This window comes from Mustelus asterias, chromosome 2 (assembly GCF_964213995.1).
Source record: "Mustelus asterias chromosome 2, sMusAst1.hap1.1, whole genome shotgun sequence".
NCBI classification, from domain to species: domain Eukaryota; kingdom Metazoa; phylum Chordata; class Chondrichthyes; order Carcharhiniformes; family Triakidae; genus Mustelus; species Mustelus asterias.
In genome coordinates this window covers 104,675,285-104,702,019 of record NC_135802.1, presented here as the reverse complement: position 1 = coordinate 104,702,019, position 26,735 = coordinate 104,675,285, and the positions used below count along the sequence as shown (strand labels likewise).

At 43.3% G+C, this 26,735-nt stretch overlaps 1 protein-coding gene across 1 annotated transcript; it reads right to left on the bottom strand.

The window, feature by feature from the left end:
• On the bottom strand, positions 1 to 26,674 carry fkbp14 (FKBP prolyl isomerase 14). Its single transcript, XM_078239702.1, has 4 exons — positions 26,348 to 26,674; positions 13,074 to 13,222; positions 9,248 to 9,375; positions 1 to 2,646 (listed from the first exon to the last, which is right to left on the bottom strand). The coding sequence occupies exons 1-4, from the start codon at positions 26,572 to 26,574 to the stop codon at positions 2,488 to 2,490; spliced, it is 663 nt and encodes a 220-aa protein (XP_078095828.1). The 5' UTR covers positions 26,575 to 26,674; the 3' UTR covers positions 1 to 2,487.
• Between the last annotated feature and the right edge of the window lie 61 nt (positions 26,675 to 26,735).

Genomic DNA, 26,735 nt, shown 5'->3' with positions numbered 1-26,735 from the left:
GCCATTTAAATGTCATTCATTTTAATTTTGAGAGATCAAATTTGCTTCTGACATGTTTCATTACCATTTTTTGAACAAGTCAGCTTGGTGGGGATTTATACTATGCACTCGCATGTTGCCCAGATCCTTTGCCTGTGATGAAGGTCTTTCTTACATCTAAAAGGTTCAAGGAAAACTTAGATACGACTCTAGTTCTCTTTTAAAGCTACAATTTTACACAGTATAAATAAAGATTGTAGATACCAGAAATTAATAAAATTAAGATAAAAAAGAAAAATAAATTAATTGGATTGAAAGAAGCACTAGTTTTGTTCTGACACTTGTGGACAACCACTCATTGAGTTTCTAAACCAAACTGCCGAGAAATCCACAATGGTTGAGTTTCTGTTCGCAGGCTTCAACCTGCTAGATCATCTGGAGTCATTCGAGGAAAAAGAGAGTTCCAGTGCCCTGGGAAATTTAACAATCTTGGCCCCATCAGTGAGTCAGACTAGCTGGTCACTTACCAACAGCATTCTAGAGTACTGCAAATCTTCCTGGGTCAAGTATTGGATTGGTGATACTACGGTCATTGCTGGCAGTATCAATTGGAGTCAACTCAACTGTAGAGATCCTGCTTCACAAGGAGGGGGCCATTCACTAGGTAATTATTACACAATGACAGATGTCAATTTGAGCCTTCACCAGGCAGACAACAGATTACCAGGAACTCCTCAAGTGATGGATGAGAAGGCAAGGAGAACATCTCACCATTAAATATGCAAATACGTAGGAATCATCCTCCAGATGTTGATATGCAGTTGACCAAATCTTATATTACTTTCAAATTATGGATTCTCACTTTATGCAACTATTTCCAGATAAGCTGAAGTAATGTAACCTCAGGATAATGTGTAAACATTGTCAGAATTTGAACACCACACAGTTGCAGCCTATCATATCTACTGGCTATTAATTGTTTACAATACTGAACATATAGGAATGACAGTTTTAAAGATCTGTTGGTACAATTTCACACTAAGTGCTCTTCTAATTTATTTTGGCTTTTACAGCAGTAGGAAACCTTGTCTCATGTAGGAAAGGGAAAAGTATAATCTGTGACTGTTTTAAAATAGGTAAGTTTGAAATTTATAGATTTGACATGTAACAGATCCAAGGAATGCAGTGCATACTGAGCTATACTAGTCAGAAAACATTATGACCAAACCATGCAGTATCTTGTCAGATCACACTTTGAGCAGTGCATACAAATCAGGTTGCTGAGACTTGAGAGACATCCAAGTGCTGGAGGCAGAGCAGAGAAAGGTCACAAAGGTAGTGCTAACTGTCTGTGTTATCAGAAAAGACTAACATTTTCAGCCTGGAAAGGTGACATTTAAAAGGTAATCCTAGAAGTATAAAAATAAAATTGATTTAGATAGATATTAGGTGAGATTCTCCAGCCTCCCAGCCACGTGTTTCCCGCTAGTGGGAGGTGACACATTGTTTGCTAGCGGTGGGATTTTCTGGTCCCGCCATTGTCAATGGGAATTCCCATTGATTTTTAGAGATCTGGAAAATTCCGGCCATTATTTTAAATTGAAAGAGTGGGAGAAGAGGACATGCATTCTAACTAATAAAAGCTAAATTTAGAACTGCTGTCTAGTGTCCTTTACAGAAAGTGAGCAACATATGCAATACACTTCCAGACAGAGTAGTCAAGGCAAAAACTCTGGCACTTAAGAAAAACATTGAATGTGACATTTGGTGGACCAGAGGATCTCCCTGCATAGACAAATTAAGTTCGCTAAATTATCTTCCCCATCTATAATTAATTATCTTGGCAATGATTTAGCACAAGAAAGTATATTAAGTTACTTTCATAAACAAAAAGACAATCAAATTGAATTTTCTTGTCGTGACAGGGTGGAGGTGAGGAAAAATTACAAGTGGGAAATTTGTTTTAGATATCTTGTACTGTAAAAAAGCTCCCCTGGAACATATTTAAATATACTCTTCGTGTTTTAATGTAAAAAAAATCCAATGACAAAAAATTAAAAGGACTGTGCAGTTCACTGGTAAAGCACAGACTGGATTAACTGTTGTCTATCATATAAACACACAGCTAGGTGCAGAAAATAAGACTTCAGCAACGCGCAATTGAAAAGGACAGTGTCCCTTTTCAAAATGAACAATCTGTGGCGGGCTTGCGATTCCATAGCCCCTTCTCTTGAAGACTCACACAAATATGATTGATGTCAATGTCCACACTTACTGAGTGAATGTTTAAGATAAAACATTCAAAACGAGAGGCAAATTTGCCATCCAATGAACAATTCATCCAATCTTTTATAACATGCCATGTTTGGTTTAAGAAAAACGTGAGGGATTTAATACATCAAGCTTTTCAATGGAGTGATTTTTTTTTTCCTTTTTGAGAAATAAATCTTTGAAATCACAAATGCACAAGTTCTCATATGCTGGTGTGGAACAGAGCTATTAATTAATTTACAGCTCATCGTGTTTATATGTAAATTCCCTGGCAGAAATAAATCCATCTTCGTCTTCATCTTCATTTGTAAAGATGTCTTTAACCATAGAGTCCTGTTGGGTGTCATTTTGTGTAACTCCATATTTGTCGAATTCCCTGCGGAGATACTCTTTCACCTAATTTACAAAGATAGCACAGGATTAATATAGCAGAAAGGAATATTCAAAGGCATACATAATGTGTAGAAAGTTTATATGTGAAAAATATTGTAATACTGGGGAAATGGAAACGCAATTAAAAATAATTAAATGGACATAATAAAAAACATTAACAAAGTACAAAACATTAAGCATCCACATTCACAGGCTTTACTTATTGAAATTTCTTACCCATTCGGAAGGTAGTTATCAAATTATTTTTAAGATATTCTGGTTGGGTAAAGGTTTGGTGTGACATGTGTGCCTGTGTGAAGTGAGCTTAACGTGCCTGCTGGAGGTTTAAACTACTGGCACTGAGTTTATGGGTCGGGTAAGCTCTTTTATAATGTGGTAATAGGCACCTGGTTCAACAAAGGTTGCATTAATGGTACCTGTCTGCTTTAAAGGTAGCATGGTGCAAGTATGGAGTGGTTGGAGGCAGGATGTGGCTGAAAGCAATGGCCAGAATTTTATGCCCGTCTGTGGGGTGGGTGGGTAGTGAGAATTTGCATGAATGGGATTCCCTTCAGATTCCTGACTGCCGGCTCTGACCTGGTTGCAATTTCACACTGGGGTGGGCAGGGCCTCGGACAGGAAGCTCAAAAATGGCCACTTAAGGGCTTTTTTTTTAGGCAGGCAGATGACAGTTTGGGGGGGGGGGGGGGAGGTTCGATGAGAAAGAGGCCAAAAGAAAACAAAGTTCAATCTTGAACAGGAGTCAGGGGTTCCTCCATCAGAGGGCCTCTTCCGACTGAGGGCGTCCACCATCAAGCTCCAGAGCGCACCTCCTCTCACCCCCACCAGCCTATTCCTGACACTGTGATCACCCTCTGTCACGAGCCCCCAGGCATTCATCACCCTCCCAACCCTGGGACCCCTGCCACTTACTTGTCTTCTTTGTTCAAGTACTTAGTTCTGGGCAGCTTCTTGCAGTGTTTCTTACGACTACTGCAGTGCCTGGAGGCACAGGAGAGTTCCGGTCAATCAGATTGACCGGCAGTTCTCCAAGATGGGGCTTTTCCTAAGGGAGGGTGGAAGTCTCGCCTTATGTCAATCAACACTCTTTAAGAATCAAGCACCCCACCAAGTCTGGTGCAGAAGTCAGACGGGAAAGGAGGCCAAACCATGGCTTACATGGGAAATTAGTAGTAATATTCAATTCAAAGAAGAGGCATACAAATGGGCCAGAAAAAAACAACAGACCTGAGGATTGGGAGCAATTTAGAATTCAGCAAAGAAGGACAAAGGGATTGATTAAGAGGAAAATAGAGTATGAGAGTAAGCTTGGAGGGAACATAAAAACGACTAAAAGTTTCTATAGTTAAGTGAAGAGAAAAAGATTGGTGAAGCCAAATTTAGGTCCCTTACGGTCAGAAATAAGGGAAATTATAATGGGGAATAGAGAAATGGCTGACCAACTAAATACATACTTCAACTCTGTCTACACAATGGAGGACACAAATAACATAGAAATGTTGGGAAACACAGGGTTTAGTGAGAGGGATGAACTGAAAGAAATCAGTAGTAGGGAAATGGTGTTTTGGAAATTTATGGGATTGAAGGCCAGAGCCTGATAATCCACATCCTACAGTACTTAAGTAGCCCTAGAAATAGTGGACGCATTGGTGGTCATCTTCCAAGATTCTATAAACTCTGGACCAGTTTCTGCAAGTTGGAGGTTAGCTATTGTAACCCCACTATTTAAAAAGGGAGGTAGAGAGAACACAGGGCATTGACTTAGATAGTGGGAAATTCTAGAGTTGATTATAAAAGATCTAATTGCAGATCACCTGGAAAACAGTGGCAGAATCAGACAGTGTGGATTTACAAAAGGGAAACCATGCTTAACAAATCTACTGGAATTCTTTGAGGATGTAACTAGTCGAGTTAATGATGGGGAGACAGTGGATGTGGTTTACCCCGCCACAGATTTCCCAGCAGTAAGTGGTGTGATTAACAGGAAACCCTGCTGAAAATGGTGGGACTGTAAGATCCCGCCGTCAGCAAGCGCGCACCACTTCCCATCAGCGCAAAACACGTGGGAGAAAAATCCTGCCCAAGACTAACTTGTAAAATTAAAGCGCATATGACTGGGGGTATTGCACTAAGATGGATAGAAAACTGATTGGCAGACAGAAAACAAAGTAGGAATAAATGGGTCTTTTTACTGAATGGCAGGCAGTGACTAGTGAGGTACCACAGATGGGTGCTGGGACCCCAGCTATTCACAATATATATTAATGATTTGGATGAGGAATAATGTAATAGCTCCATTTTACAGAAGACAAAAAGCTGGGTGGGAGGGCGAACTCTTAGGAGGATGCAGAGATGCTTTAGTGTCGTTTGGACAAGCTGAGTGAGTGGGCAAATGCAGTATAATTTGGAAACGTGACAGGTTATCCACTTCGGTAATAAAAACAGGAAGGCGGATTATTTGAATGGCTATAAATTAAGAGAAGGGAATGTGCAACAAGACCCGAGTGTCCTCCTACACCAGTCGCTGAAGGTAAGCATGCATGTGCAGCAGGCGGTAAAGACACAAATGGTATGTTGGGCTTCATAGCAAGATGATTTGAGTACAGAAGCAAGGATATCTTTCTGCAATTATACAGGGCTTTGGTGAGACCATACTTGGCATATTGTGTGCAGTTTGGGGCTCCTTATTGGAGAAAGGACATTCTTGCTACAGAGGGAGTGCAGCAAAGGTTTACACCAGACTGATTCCTGGGATGGCGGGACTGACACATGGGGAGGGATTGAGTCAGTTAGAGTTATATTCACTGAAGTTCAGAAGAATGCAGGAGGGGCAGGGGATCTCATTAGAAACTTATAAAATTCTATCAGGACTAGACAGGGCAGATACAGGAAGGATGTTCCCAACGTTGAGGGTGTCCAGAACCAGGGGTCACACTCTCAAGGATACAGAACCGAGTTGAAGAGAAATTTCTTCACTACGAGAGTGGTAAGCCTGTGGAATTCGCTACCACAGGAAATAAATGAGGCCAAAACATTGAATGCTTTCATGAAGGAGTTAGATCTAGTCCTTGGGTGAAAGGGATCAAAGGATATAGAGGGAAGGCAGGGACAGGCTATTGAGTTGGATGATCATCCATGATCATAATGAATCATGGAGCAAGCTCAAAGGGCCGATTGGCCTCCTCCTGATTCAATTTTCTATGTTTTTATGTTTCTACCTTAAAAATTCAGGCCAATATTTTCTCATTTAATGTGAGAGACTCTGGAGGAATTTTATACTCATTCAAAATAATCAACAATATAACTGAGGAAAAAGTACAATTTTGCATCCAAATGTCAGTTAAGATTTGCCAGTATATGTCCACCTACGTTAAATATTGCCCATTTGCAGTTAAATTGTTGCATGTTTTTAATACAACAAAGCATGCAATGGACCTGGTTCACAGAATCAAATAAGTAGTTAATGCAAGGGCAGGGAAGCATCAAGCAAACAGTGACCACAATATTATTAGGTTGAATAGAAAAACTGAAAAGAACAGATGACATGACAAAGTACTTGACTTTTGATAAACAAACCTCAATTAAGTAAAAAGGGAATTAGTTCAGATAAACTGGAATGAAAAATGTTGCAAGAAGTCTCACAACACCAGGTTAAAGTCCAACAGGTTTATTTGGTAGCAAAAGCCACTAGCTTTCGGAGCACTGCTCCTTCGTCAGGTAAGTGGGAGTCCTGTTCACAAACAGGGCATATCTATTTACAAAATAATGGTTGGAATGAGAGTCTTTACAGGAATCAAGTCTTAAAGATACAGACAATGTGAGTGGAGAGAGCGTTAAGCACAGGTTAAAGAGATGTGTATTGTCTCCAGACAGGACAGTTCGTGAGATTTTGCAAAGCCAGGCAAGTCGTGAGGGTTACAGATAGTGTGACATGAACCCAAGATCCCGGTTGAGGCCGTCCTCATGTGTGCGGAACTTGGCTATCAGTCTCTGCTCAGCGACTCTGTGCTGTCATGTGTTGTGAGGGCTGCATTAGACGGCCTTCACAACACACAACTCATTTACAACTCATCCACTTCATCCTGGACCACACTGTCTTCACCTTCAAAAACCAGTTCTTCATCCAGATACACGGAACAGCCATGGGGACCAAATTCACACCTCAATATGCCAACATCTTCATGCACAGGTTCGAACAAGACCTCTTCACCGCACAGGACCTTCAACCAACACTATACACTAGATACATCAATGACATTTTCTTCCTTTGGATTCATGGAGAACAATCACTGAAACAACTATATGATGACACCAACAAGTTCCATCCCACCATCAGACTCACCATGGACTACTCTCCGGAATCGGTTGCATTCTTGGACACACGCATCTCCATCAAGGACGGTCACCTCAGCACTTTACAGTACTGCAAGCCCACGGATAACCTCATGATGCTCCACTCCTCCAGCTTCCACCCTAAACACGTTAAAGAAGCCATTCCCTACGGACAAGCCGTCCGTATGCACAGGATCTGCTCAGATGAGGAGGATCACCACAGACACCTCCAGACACTGAAAGATGCCCTTATAAGAACAGGATATGGCGCTCGACTCATTGATTGATAGTTCCAATGCACCACAGCAAAAAACCGCACCGACCTCCTCAGAAGACAAACACGGGACACGGTGGACAGAGTACCCTTCGTCGTCCAGTACTTCCCTGGAGCAGAGAAGCTACGACATCTTCTCCAGAGCCTTCAACGTATCATTGATGAAGACGAACATCACGCCAAGGCCATCCCCACACCCCCACTTCTTGTCTTCAAACAACCACACAACCTCAAACAGACCATTGTCCGCAGCAAACTACCCAGCCTTCAGGAGAACAGTGACCACGACACCGCACAACCCTGCCACAGCAACCTCTGCAAGGCGTGCCGGATCATCGACACGGATGCCATCATCTCACATGAGAACACCATCCACCAGGTACACGGTACATACACTTGCAACTCGGCCAACGTTGTCTACCTGATACGCTGCAGGAAAGGATGTCCTGAGGCATGGCACATTGGGGAGACTGTGCAGACGCTACAACAGCGGATGAATGAACACCACTCGACAATCACCAGGCAAGACTGTTCTCTTCCAGTCGGGGAACACTTCAGTAGTCACGGGCATTCGGCCTCTGATCTTCGGGTAAGCGTTCTCCAAGGCGGCCTTCATGACACACGACAACGCAGAGTCGCTGAGCAGAGACTGATAGCCAAGTTCCGCACACATGAGGACGGCCTCAACCGGGATCTTGGGTTCATGTCACACTATCTGTAACCCTTATGACTTGCCTGGGCTTGCAAAATCTCACTGACTGTCCCGGCTGGAGACAATACACATCTCTTGAACCTGTGTTTAACCCTCTCTCCACTCACATTGTCTGTACCTTTAAGACTTGATTACCTGTAAAGACTCACATCCCAACCATTACTTTGTAAATTGAGTTTGTGTCTTTATATGCCCTGTTTGTGAACAGAACTCCCACTTACCTAACGAAGGGGCAGCGCTCCGAAAGCTAGTGGCTTTTGCCAAATAAACTTGTTGGACTTTAACCTGGTGTTGTGAGACTTCTTACTGCATTTACCCCAGTCCAACGCCAGCATCTCCACATCATGAAAAATGTTAACAAATAAATTAGTACAGATACAATGGAAAATGCTGAAACACAAAATGGTAAGGGGGCAGATGGAGAGATGCTGTCACAAAGAAGAAATTGTAACGTAGCAAAAAGAGTTCCTTCAATAAGTACAGAAATTAAAATTAGACTACTCAACAAGGCATATGACAAATTTGATAATACTTTTCACTGTTACCAATACATGTGACAATAATACATCAAGTTGAATGGAAAGTCAGAGAAAATAAAGCCAAGTTGAACAAAAACAGAGGGGGAAACAAAAGAAATTAGGCTGAACACAGTTGTGAAAAAAGACTAGCAAGGAATCTAATAACCTGCATTTTGTGAAGAAAAAGCAGAGAGTATGAGTATTCACTGTTACTTTGGAGTAAATTGGACAAGAATTTCTGGCTTCTGCACATGCAGAGTTAAAGGCAGAAAATGGGAAGTTGCTATCTGATTTTCCTTGTTCTCCACAAGTTTCGTTACAACATTGATAGATTTGACATTAATATACATGAAATACATGAACCTGCAGTACTTATCCACTGGTTACTTGCTAATCATTCCAGTGAAGGTTAAGGCTGATGCATGCTGAAGTAATTGAATTTGTTTTAGTGGTATGATGAATCTTAATTCTACCAAATAACTTCTATGGTCTTAAATTTAATTTTACAAATCTAGGGCGGTATTCCTTCAAAATTTAATTATTGATGAATTTTTTTTTACATTAAAAATTGTATATATTTTGAAAATTCTCTGATCTATAACTAACTTTCTTGATTACATCTTTCTTTCCCTTTTTTTGCTTTCTGTACAGGATTTTATATTGAACTAAAGATTATAATTGATCTTTCCTAGTTTTAGATTTTTCGGCCTTGCTTTTAATCTGGAGTGTAGAGAATATTTATCGACAAATAATTTAAAAAAGTCTTACCTCAAGTCTGGACAATTTCCAGTCATCGTTGAGGTCCATCTCCTGGAATGATTCATGAGATCGTGGTCCATTTTTGATCTCAAGAAGTTCAACTTCAAATATCAAAGTGCTTTCAGGTGGAATTTTTCCTGCATAACATTTATTTTAGTTAAGAATTGGAACAGTTGCATTCAAAATTAAACAATGTTATGACTTTACTGAATTTTTGAGACATGATCCACTTCCATTTCACCATTTATGCCAAATAAAGCCAGTTAGTCAGGGATAATCATTTCCTGTCTTGCATCACTAGTTTTGTGATTGACATAAATATCAAGATATTCTTAGTAATATGGGGATACATTTTTGATGTCAACTGTTATACTATACACAAATTATTAATGCTATTTATTGCTTTTAAACTGTTTCCGTGAATTTTGTGGGAAATGGAACACTTCATAGAAACATAGAAACCCTACAGTGCAGAAGGAGGCCATTCGGCCCATCGAGTCTGCACCGACCACAATCCCACCCAGGCCCTACCCCCACATATTTACCCGCTAATCCCTCTAACTACGCATCTCAGGGACAATTTTTAACCTGGCCAATCAACCTAACCCGCACATCTTTGGACTGTGGGAGGAAACCGGAGCACCCGGAGGAAACCCACGCAGACACGAGGAGAATGTGCAAACTCCACACAGACAGTGACCCGAGCCGGGAATCGAACCCAGGACCCTGGAGCTGTGAAGCAGCAGTGCTAACCACTGTGCTACCGTGCCGCCCTATTCAGATTCTGGGCATCCAGAATCAGTACCAATCTCTCCCGAGAGATACAGCGTGACTAGACATAGAGTAAGTTTTCTCGACTCTGCCCCAGTAACACAAGTGCATCCATTGTATCATTTTTCCATTTGTCTTCCAGCCATTCTGGATGAGATGGTCAATTTATTGCTGAATATGGTGTGTCAAGTGATGTATACTGGTAACTGGATTAAAATTGGTCAGATTCATTTAATGAACAAAGTTTATAGGCAGCAGAGTGGAAATTCACATTTTATTATTCCCGCTGGATTTGAACTTTGGGCTGGAGAGTACCTGTTAATTGTAGAAGTCAACATCTGCCACATTTGCAGACTCTCCTGAATTGGGAGTGCTCAGGATAGGCACTTGCGATATGGTCACCTGTTGATGATATGCAATTATAGACCTCCTGAGTTCAGTGGCAGGATGTCAGCACAACAAATCTTTGAGGCTATTACCTCCTTGCAGGACCCTGGAATACCACTTTTAAATAGCTATTTTCCACATGTGAATATGGCCAATGAGAATGGATAAGCTACTAGAACTCAGGAAGCATCACAGTTGAGTTTAATGTTTTTAACATCCAATATTCAATGTTTATCTTGTCTTAACTGTCCTTCATATTTCTAACATACACTGACATCTAGAGATTAAATAGGTCTTAGCTGTTGAAGGTAAAAAGGTAACAGGAGTTTCAACCACACTGAAATTCAGAGTGGTACTATGACCACACGTATATACTATGGGGCAGATCTTGCCAGATTGCGTGCAAATATTAAGCATGATTATGATAGATGGAATTAGTCCATTATGATATTCCTTTCACTCACTTGCAGCCAACCTTACCAGAAAGTAAAACTGACAACAGCCAAAATCAGCATGCAAAGTTCACTGGGTAACGGAGATTTCAATTCAAGAGCATGCATTGAATATGCATGACCATGTTAGCTGTTAACCAAACAGAGAGAGCATGGAATGGTTAGTAATTTAACAGTAATAACATTAACAATTTTCATATTACCAATTGTTTAGTACATTAGTTGAAAAGGTGAAAAGGTAGATGCAGGATATTTTGGCTATAATATTAAATGCCTACACAAGCACAACATCTGGTGTTCTTCCTTGTATACAATATCTGCACCAAAGCAATTAGAACTTAAAACTGCAGACTGACTTTCCTGAAGCATGTATCATCTCTGTTAAGTCAAATTTTATGAATGTTGACCTTATAAAATGGTTATGTTTTAAGCTCTTTTAATTTAAAGTGAGGCAAAATGCCCTGGAATGGGGAATGTGACCATCTATGAAATCCGACCAGAGACAAACCAAGTGACCTGGTTGTCATGGAAACAGAGACCCAGATCAAAACATATTGAAAGAAAGAAGCAAGTTTTCAAACCTCATCACAATGAAGGTGGCAGTTAGCCTTGCTACTCACAGACTCTCAATCAGTCAGACAGAGATTTGGGGAAGAAGATTGCTCTGCTTCCAGAGCAGCACCTAAGGACTGCTTTTGTGTTAACCACCAAGCAGAGTTCTGGTTAGGATGGATTCCCTGTTTGAAGAGGCAAAGACCAAGAAATCACCAGATGGTGCCTTCCTACTGGTAAGGCCACACTTGGAATATTGTGTGCAATTCTGGTCACCCTATTATAGAAAGAGTGCAGAAAAGATTTACTAGGATGCTACCGGGACTTGATGGATTGAGTTCTGAGGAGAGGCTGAATAGACTGGGACTTTTTTCTCTGGAGCGTAGGAGGCTGAGGGGTGACCTTATAGAGGTCTATAAAATAATGAGGGGCATAGACAAGGTAGATAGTCAATATCTTTTCCCAAAGATAAGGGAGTCTAAAACTAGAGGGCATAGGTTTAAGAGGGGAGAGATACAAAAGTGTCCAGAGGGGCAATTTTTTCACAGAGGGTGGTGAGTGTCTGGAACAAGCTGCCAGAGGTAGTAGTAGAGGCGGGTACAATTTTATCTTTTAAAAAGCATTTAGATAGTTACATGGGTACGATGGGTATAGAGGGATATGGGCCAAATGCGAGCAATTGGGATTAGTTTAGGGTTTTTTTTTAAAAAGGGCTGCATGGACAAGTTGGGCCGAAGGGCCTGTTTCCATGCTGTAAACCTCTATGACTCTATTGTAGTCCATTTGATTATGCTCAGTAGGTGGAGTGATGGGACTGTTTTTAAAAAATGGGGGAGGGAAAATAGATCATGTTAAAGTTGTGAGGAGCTTGGTACTTTATATAAAAGACTACATCTCTGCTGGGAATGTGTTTATTAGTTGCCAACTATAAAACTAGTATGGAGCTTTCAGTTGTGTTAAGAATTTAACGCTAGTATCTTTTCTGTAGTTTAGTATATCAGTTGCCTACTAAGTAAATGTTTTGTCAATGTGGATTTTGGTTTATTTGTGACAGTAAAAATCTTAAAACATGAAATCTCGTCATGCAATCCTTTGTATTGGTCACTAAAAAATTCAGATTTTGTTTCAAGTTCCCAGTTCCTATCAAGATCATAACACAAAGCAGTTGTTCATGAGTCCCGACTAGAATAATGCTTGCCTTCTCATACTTGACCTAATACTGGAACTATAGAACTTTCACGCTATTTGATTTCTTGTACCCTCCAAATTACCTAACCCATCCCAAATGTTGTGCTTTTATTAGATTACTGAATGGCAGCTAAAATCAACTGGGTTGGATAGGAAATGACTCACTATAAAATATATTAAACACAATGTCGCAAAACTCATATACTTTGAAAGATTAGGTTTTGACTGAGCGATGTTTTCCAGAAATTACTATTTCAGCAATCCAATGTTAATCTTGTGCTATTATCTCAAAGTATCTAATATCAATCAGCATATCTAATCTAGTATCATATAGTATACATATCATTTGAGAAATACTTCCTGAGCTGATGGTTAAGTATTCTGAAAACCTATTTAGACTGTGCAGCAGGAAGAATGGATAGACTATATTTTCTGGATTAAGTATTAACAAAAACTCATCTGTGTCATTAATTCTGGTGCAATACCTCTTCCTTCTTTCCCATATGCAAGGGCTGGGGGAATGATCAGTTTTCTCTTCTCTCCTGCGCACATCTCACGTAACCCTCTGTCCCAACCGATAAGTGATTCTTTAATCCCAAGTGTGAACCAAACTGCCTCGCCATTGTTCTTATGACTGAAATACAATAAAACTGTTTAGTACCAAAATCTGACAGCATAGATATCATAAGTAGATTCTTTCAAATTGAAAAAAAATGATGAATAAACCACAAATGTACAGGTATACTGAAGGAACTTGTGCGAAGGAAATTATGTTTCGTTTCTTATGGTCATTAGCTCACACTGCCATCCATATAAAAATAAGGATATTCTAAAGGTACTTCATGGAAGTGTGATCAGACCTTGTCAGGCAGAAATAGTAGGTGGTGACAGTCCCTCTCCACTGTTCCATTTTACCATGAAGAGACTGTTTAAAACATAGCCGTCTCATAATACCTCACACTCATGAAGATCCTAAGGTGCTTCACAGGAGTTGTCTAAAGCAAATTTGGGCACTTATCCATATTAGGGTAGGTGACCAAAAGCTTTCTTAAAGCAAGAAAAAGAGCTAGAGGTTTAGAGAAGAAGTTCCAAAGCTTAGGGCCATATCAGCTTTTTGAACAGCCATGAATGACAGAGCAATTAAAATCAGGAATGCTCAAGAGGCCAGAATTAGATGAATACAGATATCTCAAAGGGTCGTGGAGCTGGAGGATATTAAAGAAAGGAGGAACAGTGAGAAACTGCAGAAATTTAAAAACAGGGATGAGAATTAAGAAAAAAAAAATGTTTTTGTCCAGGAGCCATTGTACGGCAGCAAGCAAGAGGTTATAGGTGAATGGGATCCAATGCAAGTAAGGATGGAGGCACCAGAGTTTTGGAATCATAGAAATCCTACAGTGCAGAAAGAGGCCATTTGGCCCATTGAGTCTGCACCGACCACAATCCCACCCAGGCCCTACCCCCATATCCCTACATATTCATCTGCTAATCCCGCTAACCTACGCATCTCAGGACACTAAGGGACAATTTAAGCATGGCCAATCAACCTAACCCACCCATCTTTGGACTTATGGAACTCATATCAAAGGCAGAATGTTGGCAGCCAGCAGTACTTTGGAATAATAAAGTCTAAAGGGAACAAAGGTATGAATGAGGGTTTTGGCATCAGATGAGCTAAGGCAAGGAGGAAGTCATGCGATATTATTGAGGAGGTGTGGTCTTCATGTTGGCATGGGTGGTTGGAAGTTCATCTTGAGTTCAAAGATTAAACCTGTGGTGAACAGTCAGGTTTAGTTTCAGTTAGCAGGGAGGGGGTCGAATTAATATCAAGAAAACGGTGTTTGGAGCAGAGACATGGCTTTGGTCTCATCAACATTTATATGGAGAAAATTTCTACTCATTCAGTTTATGGATGTCAAATGAGCAGTCACCATCTCATTGAATTGTGGAGCAGACTCGATGGACTGAATGTCCTACTTCTGCTCTTAAATTTGCGGTTTTATAGTCTGATATGTTGATAAAAATGGAGAAGAGAACTGGTAATGAAGTAGAGCTAGTTGCTGCCAGTGTATATGTGGAAACTAATATTTTGCTTTTGGATAAAGTTGCTGAGGGGCAGCATGTGGATGGAAAATAGGAGGGGGCCAAGTATAGATCCTTGGATGATCCCAGAAGTTAACCGTGGAGTGGGAAGAAAGCCATTGTCAAAGTCACATAGAATGCCTCTTCGAAGTGGCCCAGCTCCAATTTTATGATATGTCCTCCTGTCCATGATTCCCCCATGAATAATGAATAATGAATAATGAATAATACATTATTCATGTAAATTGAGTCTGTGTCTTATAAGTTCTGTTTGTGAACAGAATTCCCACTCACCTGAAGAAGGGGCTCAGAGCCTCGAAAGCTTGTGTGGCTTTTGCTACCAAATAAACCTGTTGGACTTTAACCTGGTGTTGTTAAACTTCTTACATGATTCCCCCATCAGAGGTAATCGTTTTTCTGGATTTATTGGATCCTTTTAACATTTCTAAAGACTTCAACCAGATCACTGATCAACCTTCAATATTCAAGCCAGGTCTATACAAATTATGTCATAATTTAATCCTCTAAGCCACCTTCTGATGAATTTGTGCGACACCATCTCCTTTCTGAAGTTCAATACCTAAAATTGCATTTTAGGGTAGGGACAGACTCTGCACACCTAATGCATAACTACTTCTTTTGGTAATAAAAGCTAATATTCACTTAGCCTTTTTGATTACTTTTTGCATCTGTCAACTAGATTAAAATGAGTATTGCTGAAAAATAGAGACATGTCAATGTTTTACATCTTTTAAAAAATTCATTCATGGGATATGAACGTCGCTGGTTGGACCAGTATTGCTCATCCCGAACTGCCCTCCATTTCGGATCATTTGAGAATCAACCACATTGCTATGGGTCTGGAGTCACATGTTGGCCAGACCAGGTAAGGGCAGTAGATGTCCTTCCCAGAGGACATTAGTGGACCAGATGGGTTTTAATGACAATCAACAATGGTTTCATGGTCATCATTAGACTTTTAATTCCAGAATTTTATTCAATTCAAATTTCACCAACTGCCATGATGAGATTTGAACCCGGGTCCCCAGGTCTTGCCCTGGGTCTCTGGATTACTGGTCCAGTACCAGTGACAATACCACTGCCTCCTCTTTTCAGTATAAATGGTTCTCCTACATAGTATAAATTGTTGTTTTACCCTTATACTGATACTCCTGAGAAATATCCTGAGGAGTGCAAGATGAAAAGCTTCAGCATATCTCTTTTTTCAATAATACTAAAGTTCTGTACTCCCAGACAACTATAAGTTAAAACGACTAGCGGAACAGAAGGGCTGATACTTAGAGATATCGGAAAGGTATAACATACAACATAAGACACAGAAAATGGAGGGAAAGAAAGAGGGAGTTCAACAAATCACTAAGAGAAAATGGCTTATCAAGCAGTACATTTCCCTCAAGTCACTCTCCCATCAGTAACTTCAAACTCTCTGCTCTACTTTCCCCTACCATTGGAGCCCTACTCTACATCTTCCCCCACCCTCTAACATCCTTTACCAACTAACAATAGCCACTTCTAGGCCTACAATGTTGCGTCCCTCCCTCAGTCTGGCACAGGGTATAGCAGTGCAAGGGGTTTTATGCTGCTATTGGAGTAACATGGAATACAAATTCAAATCCTACCATGACAATTTAAAAATTTTGATTCAGTTACCAATAACAGTTGTTCATTTACTGATATTGTATCAGTGACCATGAAACTGTTGGATCTTTCTAAAACACAAATACACTGCAGGGAAAGGAAATACCAGTCTGAAGTATGTGTGACTCCTGCACCAGACCAATATGGTTGATTCTTATTTCCCGCATAGTTAAATTAAACCTTCCAGCACCTTCACTACTCAGTCAGAACTCTCACAACATCAGGTTAAAGTCCAACAGGTGTATTTGGAATCAAGAGCTTTCGGAGCACTGCTCCTTCATCACCTGATGAAGGAGCAGTGCTCCGAAAGCTCCTGATTCCAAATAAACCTGTTAGACTTTAACCTGGTGTTGAGAGAGTTCTCACTGTGCCCACCCCAATCCAATGCCTGCATCTCCACATCTTCACTACTCAGATTTCAGTGGTTTACAAAGCCAACCCACAACAGCTTTCTCTGCAGAACTGGGGGTGGGTAATAAATGCCAGTCTTGCCATTGCTGGCCTACATCTTAAAACAATTTTTCTTTTAAATCCTTCATTTTGACTTCCCAGGCCAATGCTAGGGGACATTTATTAGGATCTTTAAAAAAATTATGTCCCACCAAAATCCTTTCCAATAAATGCTTTAAACAGAACACAACATGTAAATCTTTGGGATATGATTTACTCTCTTGATTGTAACACGTTTTCCAATCTGACAACATATCTGTTTATGGTCAAGCATCATCCATCATTTGTCAAGTTACAGACTGCCCTCCACGGAAATCAGAAACAAAAGAACTCTGAGCAAGGACACTATCGCGCATGCTTTTGGGACTACTTACCAATGGGTTGCTCTGTCCCAGAAACACAGTAGGAAGTTTAACAACACCAGGTTAAAGTCCAACAGGTTTATTTGGTAGCAAAAGCCACACAAGCTTTCAGAGCCCCAAGCCCCTTCCTCAGGTGAGTGGGAATTCTGTTCACAGACAGGGCATATAAAGACACAAACTCAATTTACATGAATAATGGTTGGAATGCAAATACTTACAGCTAATCAAGTCTTTAAGAAACAAACAATGCGAGTGGAGAGAGCATCAAGACAGGCTAAAGAGATGTGTATTGTCTCCAGACAGGACAGCCAGTGAGAGTCTGCAGGTCCAGGCAAGCTGTGGGGATTACAAATAGTGTGACATGAACCCAATATCCCGGTTGAGGCCGTCCTCATGTGTGCAGAACTTGGCTATCAGATTCTGCTCAGTGACTCTGCGCTGTCGTGTGTCGTGAAGGCCGCCTTGGAGAACGCTGACCCGAATATCAGAGGCCGAATGCCCGTGACCGCTGAAGTGCTCCCCAACAGGAAGAGAACAGTCTTGCCTGGTGATTGTCGAGCGGTGTTCATTCATCCGTTGTCGCAGTGTCTGCATGGTTTCCCCAATGTACCATGCCGCGGGACATCCTTTCCTGCAGCGTATCAGGTAGACAACGTTGGCTGAGTTGCAAGAATATGTACCGTGTACCTGGTGGATGGTGTTCTCACGTGAGATGATGGCATCTGTGTCGATGATCCGGCACGTCTTGCAGAGGTTGCTGTGGCAGGGTTGTGTGGTGTCGTGGTCACTGTTCTCCTGAAGGCTGGGTAGTTTGCTGCGGACAATGGTCTGTTTGAGGTTGTGCGGTTGTTTGAAGGCAAGAGGTGGGGGTGTGGGGATGGCCTTGGCGAGATGTTCGTCTTCATCAATGACATGTTGAAGGCTCCGGAGGAGATGCCGTAGCTTCTCCGCTCCGGGGAAGTACTGGACAACGAAGGGTACTCTGTCCACCGTGTCTGTCTTCTGAGGAGATCAGTGCGGTTTTTGGCTGTGGCGCGTCGGAACCATTGATTGAAGAGTCGAGCGCCATATCCTGTTCTTATGAGGGCATCTTTCAGTGTCTGGAGGTGTCTGTTGCGATCCTCCTCATCCGAGCAGATCCTGTGTATACGGAGGGCTTGTCCGTAGGGAATGGCTTCTTTAACATGTTTAGGGTGGAAGCTGGAGAAGTGGAGCATCGTGAGGTTATCCGTGGGCTTGCGGTATAGTGAGGTGCTGAGGTGACCGTCCTTAATGGAGATGCGTGTGTCCAATAATGCAACCGATTCCGGAGAGTAGTCGATGGTGAGTCTGATGGTGGGATGGAACTTGTTGATGTCATCATATAGTTGTTTCAGTGATTGTTCACCAGGAGTCCAAAGGAAGAAAATGTCATCGATGTATCTAGTGTATAGCATCGGTTGAAGGTCCCGTGCGGTGAAGAGGTCTTGTTCGAACCTGTGCATTAAAATATTGGCATATTGGAGTTGCGAATTTGGTCCCCATGGCTGTTCCGTGTGTCTGGATGAAGAACTGGTTGTTGAAGGTGAAGCTATTGTGGTCCAGGATGAAGCGGTTGAGTTGTAAAATTGCATCTGGAAACTGGCAGCTGTCGGCGCTGAGCACTGAGGCCGCTGCAGCAATGCCATCGTCATGGGGGATGCTGGTGTAGAGTGCCGAGACATCCATTGTGACGAGGAGCGCTCCTGGTTCAACTGCTCCATGTGTGCTGAGTTTCTGTAGGAAATCCGTAGTGTCGTGACAAAAGCAGGGGGTTCTTTGTACAATGGGTTTCAGGATGGAAACCAAGATAGAGTCCATATTCTCAACTTGCGCTCAGGATGCAGACCAGCTGCGAAACTCTGCCAAGCAGACGAGACAAAGGAACTACACCATCTACATGCACACCAAGAACAGGAAACTTGAGAAAATCGGCATCATCACCAGCAGGAACCAAGCCTCCCCCAGTACCACAGTAGAAAACAGTCCCACTGCAGGGAAGTCCATTGTCAACTTGTCGGACTACACACTTCAACCAGATGAAATCGAAGTCCTCAGCCGAGGGCTTAATTTTTGCCCCACCACCAAAATAGACCCCATCAGTCTCGCAGCGGACACAGAGGAATTCATCGGGCGAATGAGGCTGCGGGAGTTTTTCCACAAACCCCAAGAGGCCAACAGCGAACACAATGAGACAGCCAATGAACCGGAACAGCCGACAGAGATCCGCAGTACATCCGAAGAGGAAAGAGTCGAATTGGACTCCTCCAGCAGGCCGCTGCCCTCGACTTGACATGTATGCCCAAGCCATCAGGAGGTGCGTCAACACCAAATTCATCAGCCGATCTCACAAGACAGCCCCGAACATCACCCAAGCACAACGCAACGCCATCCGCGCTCTCAAGACCAACCGCAACATTGTCATCAAACCAGCAGACAAAGGAGGGGCCATCGTCATACTGAACAGAACGTATTACTGCAAAGAAGTGTACCGACAACTAAATGAGGAACACTACAGACAGTTATCCTCAGATCGGACCAAGAACACACCCGTCAACTCAACACTGATCAAGACCTTTGATCTGGACTTTCAAAGCACCCTCCGTGCTCTCATCCTACGTACTCGCCACGTTGGAGATCTCTACTGCCTCCCAAAGATACACAAGGCAAACATTGTATCGGGCAATGGGACCGTGTGAGAACCTCTCTGGCTATGTTGAGGGCATCCTGAAACCCATTGTACAAAGAACCCCCAGCTTTTGTCACGACACCACGGACTTCCGACAGAAACTCGGCACACATGGAGCAGTTGAACCAGGAGCGCTCCTCGTCACAATGGATGTCTCGGCACTCTACACCAGCATCCCCCACGATGATGGCATTGCTGCAACGGCCTCAGTGCTCAGCGCCGACAACTGCCAGTTTCCAGATGCAATTTTACAACTCATCCACTTCATCCTGGACCACAATACCTTCACCAACAACCAGTTCTTCATCCAGACACACGGAACAGCCATGGGGACAAAATTCGCACCTCATCTTCATGCACAGGTTCGAACAAGACTTCTTCACCGCACGGGACCTTCAACCGATGGTATACACTAGATACATCGATGACATTTTCTTCCTTTGGACTCATGGTGAACAATCACTGAAACAACTATATGATGACATCAACTAGTTCCATCCCACCATCAGACTCACCATCGACTACTCTCCGGAATCGGTTGCATTCTTGGACACACTCATCTCCATTAAGGACGGTCACCTCAGCACCTCACTATACCGAAAGCCCATGGATACTCTCACGATGCTCCACTTCTCCAGCTTCCACCCTAAACACGTTAAAGAAGCCATCCCCTACGGACAAGCCCTCGGAATACACAGAATCTGCTCGGATGAGGAGGATTGCAACAGACACCTCCAGACGCTGAAAGATGCCCTCATAAGAACAGGATATAGCGCTCAACTCATCGATCGACAGTTCCGATGCGCCACAGCGAAAAACCGCACTGAGCTCCTCAGAAGACGGACTAGGTGGACAGAGTACCCTTCATTGTCCAGTACGTCCCCGGAGCGGAGAAACTACGGCATCTCCTCCGGAGTCTTCAACATGTCATTGATGAAGACGAACATCTCGCCAAGGCCATCCCCACACCCCCACTTCTTGCCTTCAAACAACCGCACAACCTCAAACAGACCATTGTCCGCAGCAAACTACCCAGCCTTCAGGAGAACAGTGACCACGACACTACACAACCCTGCCACAGCAACCTCCGCAAGACGTGCCGGATCATCAACACAGATGCCATCATCTCATGTGAGAACACCATCCACCAGGTACACGGTACATACTCTTGCAACTTGGCCAACGTTGTCTACCTGATACGCTGCAGGAAAGGATGTCCCGAGGCATGGTACATTGGGGAAACTATGCAGACGCTGCGACAACGGATGAATGAACACCACTTGACAATCACTAGGCAAAACTGTTCTCTTCCTGTTGGGGAGCACTTCAGCGGTCACGGGCATTCGGCCTCTGATATTCAGGTAAGCGTTCTCCAAGGCGGCCTTCGCAACACACGACGGCGCAGAGTCGCTGAACAGAAACTGATAGCCAAGTTCCGCACACATGAGGACGGCCTCAACCGGGATATTGGGTTCATGTCACACTATTTGTAATCCCCACAGCTTGCCTTGACCCGCAGAGTCTCACTGGCTGTCCTGTCTGGAGACAATACACATCTCTTTAGTCTGTCCTGATGCTCTCTCCACTCACATTGTTTGTATCTTAAAGACTTGATTAGCTGTAAGTATTCGCATTCCAACCATTGTAAATTGAGTTTGTGTCTTTATATGCCCTGGTTGTGAACAGAATTCCCACTCACCTGAAGAAGGGGCTTGGGGCTCCGAAAGCTTGTGTGGCTTTTGCTACCAAATAAACCTGTTGGACTTTAACCTGGTGTTGTTAAACTTCTTACTGTGTTTACCCCAGTCCAACGCCGGCATCTCCACATCATGACTGTCCCAGAAAGCCAGACAGTGACAGATAGACATAGAACAAATCTTTACACACTTTTAGTAAGCTTTTAATTAGAAATACACATCACAAACATACAGCTCCTAGGCCAACAACCATTTTATCTGTTTATATTTATACCTCTTTTGTAGGATCCATCCACCATAAGGTGCCCCATTTATGGGTGTACAAGTGAATTCCCAACTACTGCTCATCACCTGCATACAGTTGACATAAAAATTAACATGAGCTGCCTGGGGACTTCAAAAATTTGACAGTTAACCAATTTGGAGTTTTGTTGTAGCCAGTGTAAACTTATGCTAGATGGCTCACGGAGGGGTTTTCACACTGCTTTACTGCGGTCAGAAATCAGAAACGGAAAAGCACACAATTCATGGCATCATTTTATACATGAAACCATTGCATAGCAATGTGAAAGTAAAGTCCAACAACCCTGTTACACACTAATTATAACTATCAGGGGTGTCACTGTAGAGCCTTCAGCATATGAACGAGGTTGGTACTTCAATGCAGTATTTTCACTTATTTAGCAAATCCAAATCCCCGAAGTCATGCAATAATCTCTTCATTTGCTGAGTTTAAGGTGATTAGCCTGTAGAGGGGACACTCCTCGGAAATGTGCAGCATGGATTGCCTCTCTCCACAGGTACATAAGGTGTTTGTACTGAGGCTTCAGCAGAGGAGGTTGGCTGCAAAGGGATGCTGGCCTGTCCGTTCTCATCATGGTAGTTCAAAGCCTGCCCTTAGATAGACGTGGTTTGTCGCAAAGATCTTTTTGGTGACTTCCTGTGTTTCCCATTCCTTCATCCAGAGGATGTTTGCTGTAAGATCTTGCTCAGGAAGGTTGCTTCACATAGGGTGTCAAGATAGGAGTGGGCAGCAGGTGGGCTCAATAGGTCATGACGGAGCAGTAGCTGAGCTGCAGAATGGATGGTTTCACCAGTTTTTGGCCTTCATCAATCAGCAGATGTGTGGCTGAGTGATGTTTGCAAGAATAAGAAGCAAGGGAGGATGTTGAATGGAAGCTTCCAGTTGTAATATGCATTTTTGCATTCAATTAAGTGTCAACAAGATGTGTGTTTGATGACCTTTGCCAGACAGGTGCACATTACCGTGCAGTGGAGTAGGATAGGGGAAATGCTAATATCCAGTGTTGTGGCAGCAGTGCCCCACTAGTTTGGTTCGTAGATAGTTTCTGATTTTGAACTTTGTTGCCGTTTTCTTCAAGTGTTCTGAGAAGAACAAAATCCTAACTAGAGTAATTTCCAAGTGTGTTGGGTTGGGATCTTGCTTTCGTTTCTGGCTATCCATGTAGATATTTTTTGACACAAGCATTGTCGAGGTGGAATACACTCAATTTAGTTTTAGAGGGATTCTTGAGAAGCCACAAGAAATACAATCAGTTCTTAGCTGGCTGCCAATGTGATATCCTTTCCAGGTTTTGAAATGGCAATGATTTTTGCCATGACACACCTTCAGGAGAGTGAGCTGATGGTTCTTGTGTAGCACTGAATCAGCTAGCCATGAGCATGGTGGCCTAGCTGTTTCAGATGCAATGTTGCCAAAGAACCATAGAATCCCTACAGTGCAGGAGACCATTTAGTTCATCAGGCCTGCGTCAACTCTCTGAAAGAGCATCTTACCCAGGCCTGCACCTCCCCACTCTCCTCTATCCCCATAATCCACACATTTAGCATGGCCAATCCACCTAACCTGCACATCTTTGGGCTGTGGGAGGAAACTGGAGCACCGAGAGGAAACCCACACAGACACGGGGAGAACGTGCTAACTCCGCAGCGACAGTGACCCAAGCTGGGAATCGAACCCAGGTCCTTGGCACTGTGGTGCTAAGCATAGTGATCTTGAAGCAATCATGACTGCATGTTCTCTGCACTGCTTGTGACGTTTTTCCAGTTCGTTTTGGGTGAGGCATTTTATTTTCTATCCCAGTGGTGCCCTCATGGTGACTGATGGACAATTTGGCCTAGAAGATTTTTGGGCTCCTTAAAGTTTATTTATTTATTAGTCACAAGTAAGGCTTACATTAGCACTGCAATGGAGTTAGTGAAATTCCCCTAGTTGCCACACTCCGGCGCCTGTTTGGGTCAATGTACCTAACCAGCACGTCTTTCAGACTGTGGGAGGAAACCCATGCAGACATGGGGAGAACGTGCAAACTCCACACAGACAGTGACCCAAACTAGGGATTGAACCCGGGTCCGTGGTGCTGTAAGGCAGCAGTGCTCACCACTGTGCCACCCCTCCTTCAAGCGGCTCCAGGATTTCTGACTGGAATGAGTGGAATTAAGTCCTGCTGTCATTTCCTCCCATTTGGTGTAGCATGCAGCACTTAGAGACTCAATGAGGTGGACTGTTGTATCAGGGTTACCAGATGATTCATACTCCTTCAGGAGTGGCGTGCTCTCTGCATCAAAGCATGGGACATGGTTGGGCCGACAGATACAAGTGATAGAAACCATAGAAACCCTACAGTGCAGGCGGAGGCCATTCGGCCCATCGAGTCTGCACCGACCACAATCCCACCCAGGCCCTACCCCCACATATTTACCCGCTAATCCCTCTAACCTACGCATCTCAGGACTCTAAGGGGCAATTTTTAACTTGGCCAATCAACCTAACCCGCACATCTTTGGACTGTGGGAGGAAACTGGAGCACCTGGAGAAAACCCACGCAGACACAAGGAGAATGTACAAACTCCACACAGACAGTGACCCAAGCCGGGAATCGAACCCAGGTCCCTGGAGCTGTGAAGCAGCAGTGCTAACCACTTAGCTTAACGGTTAGCTTAACTAACCGGTTAGCTTCACTTCTGTAGTTGGGAAAATGCTGGAATCCATCATTAAAGAAGAAATCGCAGGCCATCTGGATAAGAATGGTTCAATTAAGCAGACGCAGCATGGATTCATGAGGGGAAAGTCATGCTTGACGAACTTGTTGGATTTTTATCAAGATGTGACTAGTGCAGTTGACGGAGGGGAACCTGTGGATGCGGTGTTTTTGGATTTCCAAAAGGCGTTTGATAAGGTGCCTCACAAAAGGTTGCTGAAGAAGATTGGGTCACACGGAGTTGGGGGTAGGGTGTTAGCGTGGATTGGGGATTGGCTATCCGACAGGAAGCAGAGAGTCGGAATAAATGGGTGCTTTTCTGGTTGGCGGATGGTAACTAGTGGCGTGCCGCAGGGATCGGTACTAGGGCCTCAACTATTTACCATTTATATAGACGATCTGGAGGAGAGGACTGAGTGTAGGGTAACAAAGTTTGCAGGCGACACAAAGATAAGTGGAAAAGTGAATCATGTGGAGGGCGTAGAAGGTCTGCAGAGCGATTTGGACAGGCTGAGTGAGTGGGCGAGGATCTGGCAGATGGAGTATAACGTTTACAAATGCGAGGTTATTCACTTTGGAGGAAATAATAGCAAATTGGATTATCTAAATGGAAAAAAATTGCAACATGCTACTGTGCAAAGGGACCTGGGGGTCCTTGTGCATGAGACGCAAAAACCCAGTCTGCAGGTGCAACAGGTGATCAAGAAGGCAAATGGGATGTTGGCCTATATCGCAAGGGGGATAGAATATAAAAGCAGAGATGTCTTGCTGCATCTGTACAGGGCATTGGTGAGGCTGCAGCTGGAATACTGTGTGCAGTATTGGTCCCCTTATTTGTGGAAGGATATATTGGCCTTGGAGGGAGTGCAGAGAAGGTTCACTAGGTTGATACTAGAGATGAGGGGTGTTGATTATGAGGAGAGACTGAGCAGATTGGGTTTGTACTCGTTGGAATTTAGAAGGCTGAGGGGGGATCTTATAGAGACCTATAAGATAATGAAGGGGCTGGATAGGGTAGAAGTGGAGAGATTCTTTCCACTTAGAAATGAAGCTAGAACTAGAGGGCACAGCCTCAAAATAAAGGAGGGTCAGTTTAGGACAGAGTTGAGGAGGAACTTCTTCTCTCAGAGGGTGGTGAATCTCTGGAATTCTCTGCCCACTGAAGTGGTGGAGGCTACCTCGTTGAATATGTTTAAATCACGGATAGATGGATTCCTGATCGGCAAGGGAATTAGGGGTTATAGGGATCAGGCGGGTAAGTGGAACTGATCCACTTCAGATCAGCCATGATCTTATTGAATGGCGGGGCAGGCTCGAGGGGCTAGATGGCCTACTCCTATTTCTTATGTTCTTATGTATGTTCACTGTGCTACCGTGCTGCCCGTGATGGCTGTGCAAACAGCTTTGTGAACGGCACCACAAAAATGCAATACTGGTAAAGTGCTACATTCTTGGAGGTGCTTACCCTGTATATGAAATGGTAAACTTAGACCCTCTTAGGTGGACACAAAGGAGGCACTATTAAGAGCAGGAGTTTACCTGGTGTCCTAGCAAAGACTTATCCCTGAGGCAACACCTCGGCCTTTATTTCATTGATGTTTGTTGGATTTTGCTGTGCACAAATTGATTGCCAGTTTGGACGCCCTGAGGTTGTGAAAGGCACAATATAAATGTAAATTATTTTCTTCGCTGTTCTGCCTCCATTCGCTCAGCTTTCCTTATTACGCAGCTCGGATTTATTTTGTGTAAACATTGTAAAACTCTGAAATAGCTGTCAAGTCTTGAACCTCGCGGGCTTACCTGGCGTGAAACATGGTGCCATTCTCAAAGAATCCAGCGTAATGTATCAGTAACCGGTCACCTAGTTTAGTCTTTCGGTGACAGAGGAACGGCTTTTGCAACACGTCGATTTTCACTTCAGGCTCCGGTATCAGAGCACAGCTGGCGTAACCCAGCACGAAGGTGAAAATGAGCGCTCGTTTTAAAGACTTGGGCAACATCATGGACAAAGTGCTTTGAGGGAGCATGTCTATCTCTGCCCCGGCCCTCCCTGGTCCCCAGTGCCACACACGCGCAGACGTGGCAAGCGGCACCTCTCCAGCGCTGAGCTCTCACACAAACGTCATTGCCGCCCGAGCCCCGCCCCCTCCGGGCTTGCTGCCTCCCGCACGTCACAAAGGAATTGGAA